The following is a 13,282-nucleotide window of genomic DNA, read 5'->3' as shown; positions in this document are numbered from 1 at the left end:
TGGGTAGGCTCATCACCTTCTATCCTCCATCAAGAAGGCCTTAAAGCTCTCCATTTCTTTTCCAATAATAGAACCAAGCAATTCCTCTCCACTACCACCCTCCTCCATTTGGCAGAACCGGTCCTCACCTTAACAACTTTTCCTTTTGCTCCTCCCACTTTCTCTAGACTCAAGGGATAGCCATGGACACTCACATGGGTCCCAGCTGTGCCTGCCTCTCTAACAATGATAGTGTTTCTCTTGTCCTTATTTACCACCCCATGAGCATCCAATCCAACACATCAGCCTCCGCAATTTCTGCCACCTCCAAAGGGACCCTACCACTAAACATATACCTACCTCCCTCCATCTCTCTGCTTTCCACAGGGACTGCTCCCTCTGTGATTCTCTTGTCCATTTGTCCCTCCCCACTAATCTTCCTACCGGCATATATCCCTGCAAGCAGGCGAACTGCTATACCTGCCCATTCACCTACTCCCTCACCTCCATTCAGGGCTCCAGTCAATCTTTCAAGGTGAGGCAACACTTAACCTACGAGTCTGCTGGGGTTGTCTATTGTGTCTGGTGCTCCTGATGCAGCCTCCTCTGTATTGGTGAGACCCTTCATAAATTGCAGGACCACTTCATTGAGCACCCCTGCTCCATGCGCCAAAAGCAGAACTTCCCGGTGGCCAAACATTTTAATTCTGATTCCCATTTCCTCTCTGACATGTTGGTTCATGACCTACTCTTGTGCCAAGATGAAGCCAACCTCAGGGTGAGGAGCAACACCTTATATTCCATTTGGGAAGCCTCCAACCGGATGACTGAATATCGATTTCTCCTTCTGGTAAAAGAATTTTCCTTCACCCTCCCCTCTTCTTCTATTCCCCACTCTGGCCTCTTATCTCTTCTCACCTGCTCATCACATCCTCCTGGATCCTCTCCTCTTTCACTTTCTGCTATGGTCCAATCTCCTCTTCTGTCAGATTCCTTCTACTCCAGCCCTTTATCTTTCCTACCTACCTAGCTTTACCTGTCACCTTCTAGCTACCCTCCTTCCCCTGCCCTAACCTATTTATTCTGGCATCTTACTCCTTCCTTTCTGGTCCTGAAGAAGGGACTTGAGATGAAACGCCATCTGTTTATTCATTTCCACAGATGCTGCCTGACTCGCTGAGTTCCTCCAGCATTTTGTGTGCCTTGCTTTGGATTTCCAGCATCTGCAGACTTTCTCTTGTTTATAAGCCATTAGCAGTTAGACCATGAAAATCTGATTGTAACTGTGACACTAATCTCGGCTGTCTACTGTATTTAGATGAGATTAAAGACATTAAAACTGGACTGCTTCTGATTACCCTGTATTGGAAGATGGATTCATTGCCCAACTCTGACCTATGTCACTGTAATTGTCTTCACAGGGGCTACCTTGGAAGCTGGAGGTATAGGAGATGATGGAAAGTTCTCAAATTGTACTGGAGGGGCTGCAGGCTACATTGACAAATGGCTTCTGTCAACGAATCACATCTACAACTGGCCCACCTGCAAGGTAATGTCTCTGTCGTACTCATGGTCTGAGTTGTGATCACTTGCACCAAAACACTTGTAACGAATATGCCGGGGCTGCTTGGCACTGGTAGGCAGAGCAAGGTTTGAGGCTCAACCTTCCGGTCAGGGACTTTTCTTTAGAACTCAAGAATGTCACTGATGGAGCAGTAAATGTCGATACCAGGACAAGAAAGAGAGGGGAAGAGGGGAAAGATTTGAGGTCTGTGACAGAGTGGAAGGCAGGATTATTCCCAGCTGCCATGGACTGCTTATTCCCTGCTGAACAACGGCAGCAAACGCTCTGAACTGACAAGTCAAAATTTGAAATTTTTGGCAAACAGGAGGCAGCTTGTCGGTAGACGAGCTGGAGAGCGTTAGATGGATGAATGTCTGCAGCCAACAGAGCACCATGGTGGAGTTCCCTGCAGGTCTGGGGCTGCATTTCTGCAAATAGAGTTGGTGATCTGTTCAGAATTAAAAGAATCCTCAATGCTGAGAAGAACAAGCAGACTCTCATCCATCACGCGGTACCCTCAGAGAGGTGTCTGTTACATCTAGCTGGCGCCAAACCAATGTGAGATGCTTCCTGCAGAAACAGCTCACTGCTCTCGGGTTGTACCAAATAATTCACTGCTTCATTTGGCAGTGAAGATAATAATTAGGAATTTTTTTATTATGGTTAGGGTTTTAAAAATCGAGGGGCAACACCGCATGCTGCGTGCCTTTGGTTTGCCACTGCTGCCTAAAGGTAATCTTGAGGATGGATCTCAGTGATGTCTCCAATTTAAGGAGAATTGCTCTGATTCCCAATTCAGCTCCAAAATGCACAAAACCATACACAATTCATCAAAACTCCAGTAATTCATCACCCTTGGGACTTCAGTGTTGCTGGACTAGCAGGTATTGAATTAATCTTTTTATAGGCTTTACACAACAGCAAAATAAAAATTCCAATTAACAGGTGAGTTTAAAGGGAGGGGGAAACAAAACTTTATTAAGTCTAAACAGAGCCCAGGAAACAGGGCCCTGGTGAGTATAAAGAGTATTGGAAATACTGTCCTATTGAGTTAAAAGAGAGCATGGGAACAGTGGGTTTAAAAAGAGGGTGGGAAAGGCACCCTGGTGAGTTTAAAATGAATGTTGGAATGGAGCCCGAAATAGCCAGATACTGAACTTTTGTGAGTTCCAGACAATGGGACAGTAGATTACTGGAGATTTACTATTTAACACAACTCTGCCCAGCTAAACTCTGCATAACAATACACAACACGGTGTTACATTGTACAACATAACTATAGACTACATTATGTATACTACAAAATCAAACGATCTTTTCAAAATTATATCTTTTGGTATTAACAGAAATTTTACAATGTGTTTCATTCTAGTGAACTAAATCCATAGTACATTTGGCCATAGATTTCATCAGAGTCTCGGTATTTCTGAACAACTTGAAATATCTTACACTTACTTCCATATTTATCTTATATTTCAGAAGCTGTATCATACTACTGAGCCCTTCGATCCAGAAGGAGTCTTGGGAACAATCAATTCCATTGTAATGGCCTTTATTGGATTACAGGTAAGAATGATGAGCAAACTTCACCAACATCAATACCTGTTTCAGGTTTAAATTGATTTTCCCTAATTCAAAAGCCCTCATTTAAGAATTCCATTTCCAATCATTTTTTCAAAACAAACTTCTATCATGAAATAGTAGCAGTGTTATAAAGGAAATCAAGAGCTTATGAAAATTTCTGGTTGACACACAGGTCATTTCATACATATTCTCTGCTGAACTTCACTGGAAGGAAATAGTTATAAGTGTGCTGTGTGAACGAACCTGGCTTCTCCAATCTGGTTTCTTGTGTTTATGAGTTTGCAACAACAGTTCACTTTTTCCCTTTCACACTGACTCATAGAGGGCAACAGGACTGATCCCAACGTGAACACAGATGAGCTCTGATGAAAGATTAAAACAATTTACTAGCTTTAGCTTATTGGTCACATTACTACATTAGCATCCAGAGTTCATGAGTTTAAATCTCACTATGGCAGCTTGTAGATTTAATCTACCTTTATAAACTGGCATTAGTGATGTGAACTATAAAGCTACTAGATTGTTGCAAAAATCCATCTAGTTTACCGCAGTCATCCAGACAAGGACAAGGAAATCTGATATACTTACCTAGCCTGTCTTACAAAAGGCTCTGCACCCACCAAGACTCCTACCATGGTCAATTTAAAGGAAAAGCTGATGAAAAACAAACTCAAAATGTAAGCTGCATTATAGTATCATTTGACCCACTGCAACTGCATCGACCATCAAACTCCCATATTCACTAATCCTACATCAATCCCATTTTCTTTATTCTTCCCACATTCCCATCAACACCCTTCAGATTTTACCAATATACCAGTGGAAATTCATAAAAGTCCATCAAGCTACCAGTCTGCAAATCTTTTGGATGGAGGGGGAAACCAGAACTCCTGGAGGAAGCCTATGGACCCCACGGGTAAGACCAGATGTCAGGATTGAACCTGAGTTAGTGGAGCTATGAGATAGCAGCTCACTAGTTGCACCACTGGGCACCAGGTCTGTTTAACAGGACAACAGGATGACAACCATAAGGAGAAGATATAAGGAGGAACACATAAAAGTTGCATTAGAGAATGGTTTAGAAGTTGAGTTTTAGATTGGGATTATCAGAACCCGGGTTTTAAGCCTGGTGTATATCGGTGAGACCCAATTAGATTGGGAGACTGCTTCTTGGAGCACCTTTGCTCTGTACGCCACAAAAAGTGGGATTTCCCAGAGCCACCCATTTCAATTCAACTTCCTATTCCCATTCTGACACGTCAGAACAAGGCTTCCTGTACTGCCACGATGAGGCCATTTCCAAGTTGGAAGAGTAACACTTTATAATCTATCTGGGTAGTCTCCAACCTGATGGCATGAACATCAATTTCTCAAACTTCTGGTAATTGTCCCCTCCCACTCCTCTCCTTCACCATCCCCCATTCCTGTTTCCTTTTCACACCTTCTCTTCTTACTTGCCTAATACCTCCCTCTGGTGTACCTCCTCCTTCCCTTTCTTCCATGGTCCTCTGTCTTCTATCAGATTCTCCCTTCCCCAGCTTTATCTCTTTTACCAATCAACTTCCCGGCTCTTTACTTCACTTCCTCCCCTCCCCCTACTTTACCTATTACCTGCCACCTTGTGCTTCCTCCTCACCGCCACCCCCCTACCTTCTCATTCTGACTCCTTCCCCCTTCCTTTCCAGTCCCCAAGGGTTTTGGCCCGAAACATCGGATGTTTACTTTTCCACAGATGCTGCCTGGTCTGCTGAGCTCCTCCAGCATTTTGTGTGAATTGCTCTGGGTTTTAAGCAGTTTGAGGCATGACTGCAAAAGGTTAGATTAGATTAGCCTTATTTGTCACATATACATTTAAACATCGAAACTTGCACTGAAACACCCTGTTGGCATCAATGACCAACACAGTCCAAGGATGTGCTGGAGGCAGCCGGCAAGTGTTGCCAGGCAACCATTGCCAACATAGCATGCCCATAAATTGTAACCAAGAAAGATTGTACTTGAGGCCAGAATCAGAGAGACTGAAATCTTGAAATAAGATGATTGTATGGCTCTAAGAGAATATAGAGATGAGGTGGCACAAGAGGTTGATATGATTTAAATAGAGCAACAGAATATAAAATATTTGGAGACTAGGGTCAAAGGTGGTCAGAACAATGGTGAAAGGCATTCAAGACTTGATATAGGTTAGGAGATACCACTTTCAAATAAAGTAGAAAAGCAGGTCTTTCAGGACACTATCTGAAGGTCAGAGTTATACAGTGAGGAAAGAGGCTCTTTGGCCAAGCTCAATCATATCAGCCAAGATGCCCACCTAAGATAGTCCCATTTTCCATATGTTTGGCCCAAATCCCCTGAACCAGGGGTTCCCAACCTGGGATCTACAGACCCCTCAGTTAATGGTAGGGGTCCATGGCATATATAAAAAAACACTGGGAACCCATGCTCTTTCCTATCCATGAACATGAGAGCCATGACTAAAACAAATTCTTGGAATCACCTACAGATTAGGCAAATAGAGACAAAGTGCTGGATCTTCATTTTAAAAATTGGGTGATGTGATGAAAGGGCACATACTCATGGGCTTTAAGAGTTTAAGTACAGGCAGTATGAGCTTCAAAGGACCAAATGACCTGTACTTTTATGAAGGACAGCCACTTTTTAAAATGGTTATAACTTAACTCACAGTGTCCTCTGTAAATTCAATATTCCCATTTGCTCTGTATGAAATGCTTCAACTGGAAACTCCCCCTCAAAAGAAAATAAATGAGGAGCTGCTGCTAAAGTCTTTCAGCTGTTCCTCCCCTTCCTAGCAAAAAGAGGCATATTTTCTCCTGATTTTCCACACAAAATTGTGTCTAAGGTAGGGACCTGTATACTCGCTGATGTCTCTTACATCCTCCTTTGTGGTTTTTTAAAATATCTAACCAAAGAGGTCAGGATGTAACCAACGCTTGAGAAACCTTTTCTTTTTGGATGATGTGAAGAGTACGATGTAATGAAAATGTAGACACACGACTTGCATGACCCTCACCAACCCAAAGCTGCTTCTCAGGTGGCAGTTTGTTAAATATCACCACCACTCTGATCCCTCCTGTTACCATAAATATAAGTCCTGAAGAATATCAAATATTTGAGCAAGAGACTGATTTCCTGCAAACAAAGTGGTGAAATGGAATTGTTCCATGCCAATTACTTTGACTTTTATTGTTGTCCTATCCACTTAAGGTGTGCTTTTGATGTCTAGTAAATGGGAGCCTCAAGTTCCTCAGCTGTGACACATTCACCATTCGAGGCAACTGTGAAGACTAGTTTTACTGGATCCGGAGGACAACAGGGGCACTTTTTGAGCAGATAAGGTGTCAGAAACATGTATGGTTAGTGAAAGGCAGTAAATGCTCTGACCGACATCCTTCTGTTTGTTTAATTCTCAGATTTGAGCGTGGGTTTCCTCCGAATACTGTGGTTTCCTCCCACATTCCAAAGACGTACCGTTTGGTAGGTCCTGACGAAGGGTCTTGGCCTGAAACGTCGACTGCACCTCTTCCTACAGATGCTGCCTGGCCTGCTGCGTTCACCAGCAACTTTGATGTGTGTTGCCGGTTGGTAGGTTAATTGGTCATTGTAAATTTTCTCTGGGTTAGGCTTGGATTAAACTGGGTGATTGCTGGGCGGTGCAGCTTAAAGGGCTGAAAAGGTCTACTCTGTGCTGTATATCAATAAAATAAAATTAAAATTAAAAAACATGGAAAGACAGCATTTATTGCTCATCCTTTGTTGCTTGTAAGAAGGTCGTTGTGAGCCAAATTCTTGAGTTTATGCAGCTCTTCTGGTGAAGGTCGTCCCATAATGCTATTGAGAATGGAGTTCCAGATTTTAGATGTAGGGATGTGAAGAGACAGGAGATATGTTTCCAAATCAGAATGGTGTCAACTTAAAGGGGATTCTGTAGGGGGTGATATTGCCGCACAATTGAAGTACTTAACCTTCCTGGTGATGTAGGTAATGGATTCGGGAGATGCAGTTGGAGTAGCCCAGGTAGGTAACAAGTGTGCATTGTATATGGTGCACTGTGTGCCAGTGGTGGAGGGAGTTAATTGAGTGTTGTCATCCAGACCTGTGGACTGTATTCCGTCACGCTCCTGATTTATGCTGTGCAGATGGCGGAAGATCTTCTGGGTGTCATGCGGTAAGCCACTCACCATGGCATTAAATATTGGGTATATTTAAAGTCGAGACTGACAGGATCTTGATTAGTAAGGGCTTCAAAGGTTTACGGGAAGAAGGCAGGAGAATGGGGCGGATAGGGAAAATAAATCAGCCATGATTGAATAGTGAGCAGGGTCGATGGGCCGAATAGCCTTCTTCTGCTCCTATGTTTTAGGGTCTTATGGATTATCAGGGAATGGAGGGTTATAAACAATGTGCAAGGCAGACCACAGTTTAAATTGGCATCACAGTCAGCACAAGTATCATCGGCTGAATGACCTGTTCACGTGCTGTCTGTACTGTTCCATGCTCTATGTTTTAAGAAAGCTTAAACAATGTGAAAAACTTACATTTCATTTGCTAGCAAAGTTATTTACCAATATTTCAGAGGTACAGTACGTACTGTTGAGCAACTGTCCAGCTGAATAATTGACTGAAGGAGGTGGACAGGCCATTGAGAGCTGGAAAGGGCAGAAACATTTACCACCAATGTATACAATGACTTGATTCATCAGCCACTCCAATCAAAGAAACAGCACTGAGCCCTTTGAGCCTGTTGCCACATTCAATGTGATAATCACTGTTACATCTCCACCTCCACACTGCTGCCTGTGCCTTTATTCATTTGGTTTGTAAAGCCTATCATTTTCAAACATACTATCAACAACTGAACTGTCTTTATTAACTGCCCTAGGCAGAAAGAGTTCAAAATGTCTTCTGTCAGTTCTGACGAAAGATCTTTGACTTGAAATGTTAATTTTGTTTTTCCTTCCGCAGATGCTGCCTGATCGCTGGGTGTTTCCAGCATTTTCTGTTTTCATTTCAGGTTTCCAGCATCTGAATTGTGATTCTCACACAGAGATGAACATATGAAGTAAATCCGCCATGATCGAATGGCGGAGCAGACTCGATGGCTGAACGGCCTAATTCTGCTTCGATGTCTTATGGGTATGCTCTGTTAGGATGTTCTCTTTGCTGAAACTAGTTTGAATTTTTGGCCAAATGAAAGTCATAGTTCAACTGTACTGTCTAAATTTAGTTTGAGAATCAAAGACAGTGTGACATGGCAGAAAGAAGTAACCATTGAGCTCATTTGTTTGCGCTCTTTCCTTTAATTTTTTTTGCTTATTCAATTTTTGGGGATCTGGGTTTTGCTGAAAAGGGCATTGGTAATTGTCTACCTCTGATTGCCCGTGAGATGGTGGAGGTGCGCTGCATTCTTGAAGCACTACAATCCTGTTAGACCATAAGACCATAAGACATAGGAACAGAATTAGGCCATTCAGCCCATTGAGTCTGTTCCACCATTCCATCATGGCTGATCCCGGATCCCATTCAACCCCTTACACCTGCCTTCTCGCCATATCCTTTGATGTTCTGACCAATCAGGAAACTATCAAGTTCTGCTTTAAATATACCCACGGACTTGGCCTTGGTAGGTTTCAATGAGATACCCCTGCATTCTTCTAAATTCCAGTGAGTACAGGCCCAAAGCTGTCAAACACTCCTCATATGTTAACCCCTTCATTCCTGGAATCGTCCTCGTGAACCTGCTCTGGACTGTCTCCAATAACAACACATCCTTTCTGAGATATGGGGCCCAAAACTGTTCACAATGTTCCAAGTGCGGCCTGACTAAATTCTTATAAAACCTCAGCATTATCTACTTGCTTTCATATGCTAATCCCTTTGAAATAAATGCCAACATTGCATTTGCCTTCTTTACCGCAGACTCAACCTGTAAATTAACCTTCTGAGAGTCTTGCACGAGGTCTCCCAAATCCCTCTGCACCTCTGATGTTTGAATTTTCTCTCCACTTAGTTAATAGTCTGTATTATTGTTCCTTTTACCAAATTGCATTTTCATACATTTCCCAACACTGCATTCCATCTGCCACTTTTTTGCCTGTTCTTCCAATTTGTCTAAGTCCTACTGCAATTGCATTGTTTCCTCAGCACTACCTACCCCTCCACCTATCTTCCTACCATCCACAAACTTTGCCTCAACGCCATTAATTCCATTATCTAAATCATTGACAAACAATGTGAAAAGTAGCAGTCCCAATACTGACTCCTGACAAACACCACTAGTCGCTGGCAGCCAACCAGAAAAGGCCCCCTTTATACCCACTCACTGCCTCTTGCCTGTCAGCCATTCCTCTCTCCATGCCAGTATCTTAACGCCATAGGATTTTATCTTGATAAGCAGCCTCATGCGAGGCACCATATCAAATGCCTTCTGAAAATCCAAGTAAATGACATCCACTGCCTCTCCTTTGTCCACCCTGCTTGTTATTTCCTCGAACAATTCTAACAGATTTGTCAAGCAAGATTTCCCTTCACAGAAACCATGCTGACTTTGACTTATTTTATCATTAGTCTCCATGTACTCTGAAACCTCATCCTTAATAACAGATTCCAACACTTTCCCAACTACTGAGGTTACACTAACGGGACTATAATTTCCTTTCTTTTGCCTTCCTCCATTCTCAAAGAGTGGAGTGATATTTGCAATCTTCTAGTCCTCCGGGACCATGCCAGAATCAAGTGATTCTTGAAAGATCATACCTAATGCATCGGTTATCTCTTCAGCAACCTCTCTCAGGACTCTGGGATGTAGTCCATATGATCCAGTGACTTATCCATCTGAAGACCTTTGAGTTTGCCCAGCAATAGCAATGGCATTCACTCTTGCTCTCTGATACTCATGGACCTCGTGAACACTGCTAGTGTCTTCCACAGTGAAGAGATGCAAAGTACCCATTAAGTTCTTGTGCCATATTTTGTCCCCCATTACTTCCTCACTAGCATAATTTTCCAGTGGTCCAATATCAACTCTCACTTCCATTTTACTCTTTATATAACTGAAAAACTTTGTGAGTATCGTGCTTTATATTATTGGCTAGTTTGTGCTCATATTCGTCTTCTCCCCTCTTATAGCTTTTTTAGTTGCCTTTTGTTGTATTTTAAAAGTTTCCCATTCACTTTTGCTACCTTATATACCATTTAATGCAGTCCCTTGTCAACCATGATTACCTACCCCGCAGTTTGAGAACTTTTTCTTCTGTGGGACATATCTATCCTATGCTTTGTGAACTATTTCCAGAAACCTTGACCACCTTTGCTCTGCTGTCATCCCCGCCAGTATCCTCCTCCAATCCACCTGGGCAAGCTCCTCTCTCAAGCCTCTGTAATTCTCTTTAATCCATTGTGATACTGATACATGTGACCTATGCTTCTACCTTTCAAATTGCAGTATGAATTCAATCATGATCACTGCCTCCTAAGAATTCCTTTACATTAAGCTCTCTAATAAGATCTGGGTTATTACACAATACCCAATCTAAGATAGATTCCCCTAGAACGCTCAAGCACAAGTTGCTCTTGTAGGCATTCAACAAATTCCCTCTCTTGTGATCCAACACCAACCTGATTTTCCTAATCCTCTTGCATATTGAAATCACCCATTACAATTGTGGCATTACCCTTATTACATGTATTTTCCAGTTCCCTTTGTAATTTCAACCCCACATCTTGGCTACTAATTTGGAGGCCTATATACGATTCCCACAATGTTCTTCTTTCACCCTTGCAGTTTCTTAACTCCACCCGCAAAGCTTCCACATTCTCTGACCCTATGTCACCTCTTTCTAAAGATGTAATTCCATCTCTTACCAACCGAGCCACTCCACTGCCTGTTGGTGAGGGATTTCTCACCGTGCTGTTAAAGTCAGCCAGAATTCAGGCATAGTGATCGCGAAGGAGTGGCAATATTTTCTCAAATCTGGATGGTGTGTGACTTGGAGTGGAGTCTGCAGGTTGTGGTGTTGCTGTACACCTGCTGTCCTTGTTCGTAGGGGAGCTGTTGGAATGATAGAGCAGACTAGGTGAGCGGAATGGCCTAATTCTGGTTCTATGTCTTCTGCTCTTCATGTATGTTTTGGACAGATAAAACATTACTCCTAATTGTCTCTTTTCTTTTGTCAATAATTTTAAGTTATTTAGGAAGTGATGATTTTTTTTGACTGTATAGAAAGTCTGTCTTGATCACTAATGCTTTAAACATTCATGAGGGCCCTTTGATATAATCAATTAAGAAATTCATTTCCGTGATGTACATGGAGTCACATTTTAGATGTGGATGACAAATGCTGTCACCACTATATTGTTCAATTGGCAGTCATGGTGAACTTCATCTCAGTCTCCAGAGAAGTTGTGGCTGAAAAAGGAATGGGGAGAAGTGAACTGTAGTGATAGGGGATTCGTTGGTTAGGAGAACAAGAAGGAAGTTCTGTGGATGAGAATGAGATTCCCAGATGGTTTGTTGCCTCCCGAGTGCCAGGGTCAGCGACATCTGTGATGGAGTCCACAACATTAAGTGGGAGAGTGCGTAGCCAGAGGTTGTGGCACACATTGGAACAATTGACAAGGGTAAGATGGGCAATGAGGTCCTGCAAAGTGTGTTCAGAGAATTAGGTGCTAAGTTAAAGGACTGGACAGTGCTGCAGGCTTGCTTACCGCTGCAGACCAGGTGAGGAAACTCTGGAGGCAGTGCAGCATGTAAATGCTTGGCTGGCGGCTGTCCTCTTCCGTCAGTGCTGCCCTCCTGTGTTTGAGCGGTGGAATGACAAACTGGAGTGTGTACATCTGTGCACCGCAGGGAGACTGTACCGTAAATTGTGGGACTGTTGCTCAAGGTCTTGGACTATATATATATATTTTAGGCATCCGTTAGTCTCGTGAGACCATGGATTTGTGCCTTGGAAGGTTTCCAGGGCGCAGGCCTGGGCAAGGTTGTATGGAAAACCAGCAGCTGCCCATGCTGCAAGTCTCCCCTCTCCACGCCACCGATGTTGTCCAAGGGAAGGGCATCAGGACCCATACAGCTTGACACCGGTGTCGTCACAGAGCAATGTGTGTTAAGTGCCTTGTTCAAGGACACAACACGCTGCCTCACCCAAGGCTCTTGTATATATATATATATATTTTTTGTATGTTTTGCACCTTGTCCCCAGCAGAATGCTGTCTCATTTGGCTGTATCTATGTATGGTTGAATGATAATTAAACTTGATTTGATTTGATAGAAGATCAGGAATCATAAGGTTGATCGTGGTGGAACTAATGTTCTGAGCTGTGTATATTTCAATGCATGGAGTACTGTAGGAAAGGTGGATGAGCTTAGGGCATGGATCAGCATGTGGAATTGTGCTACTGTAACCATTAGTGAGACTTGAGTTGCAGCTCAGTGTTCTGTGGTTCAGTTTTTAGACATGCTAGAGTGGGATGGATTAAGGGGAAGGGAAAGCATTACTAGTGAGGGAAACTGTTGCGGCAGTACTCAGAACAGACTGGAGATCTCATTTAGTGAGGCTTTATGGATAGAACAGAGGAATAAAAAATATATGACCACATTAATGGAATTATGTTATGGACCACCCAACAATCCACAGAATTTAGAGAAGCAAGTTTGTAGAGGGACCGCGGATTATTGCAAGAAACATAAGGTTGTGATAGTTGGTGATTTTAACTTCCCACATATTGATTGGAACTCCAGGTACTGCAAAAGGCCTGGATGGGAAAGAGTTTGTTAAATGTGTTCAGGAAAGTTTCCTTAATCAGTTCCTAGAGGTCCCAGCTAGAGAGAGTGTGATACTAGATCTCCTGTTAGGCAATGAGAAGGGCAGGTGACAGAAGTTTGTGAAGAGGAACACTTCACAGCTAGTGATCATAATGCCATTAGCTTCAGGCTAATTTTGGAAAAGGATAGGTCTGGTCCGCAGGTTGAGATTGTAAACTGGAGAAAGGCTGACTTTGATGGAGAAAGGAACTGGCAAGTGTGGATTAGGATAGGTTGTTTTCTGGCAAAGGTATACTTGGTAAGTGGGAGGCCTACAAAAATGAAATTTTGAGAGTACAGAGTTTGTACGTTCCAGTCAGAATAAAAGGCA

At 42.8% G+C, this 13,282-nt stretch overlaps 1 protein-coding gene across 1 annotated transcript in view; it reads left to right on the top strand.

The window, feature by feature from the left end:
- si:dkey-192p21.6 (uncharacterized protein LOC565246 homolog) overlaps positions 1–13,282 on the top strand; it is a 355,495-nt gene that overhangs the window by 281,381 nt on the left and 60,832 nt on the right. The window contains 2 exon segments of the mRNA XM_063070659.1: positions 1,401–1,528; positions 3,023–3,109. Coding sequence (XP_062926729.1) covers positions 1,401–1,528; positions 3,023–3,109 — 215 coding nt within the window.

The sequence above is a fragment of the Mobula hypostoma genome, chromosome 18, assembly GCF_963921235.1.
Source record: "Mobula hypostoma chromosome 18, sMobHyp1.1, whole genome shotgun sequence".
Taxonomy (NCBI): Eukaryota; Metazoa; Chordata; class Chondrichthyes; order Myliobatiformes; family Myliobatidae; genus Mobula; species Mobula hypostoma.
The sequence above is the reverse complement of the archived record's forward strand: the minus strand, read 5'-3'. Positions and strand labels throughout refer to the sequence as shown.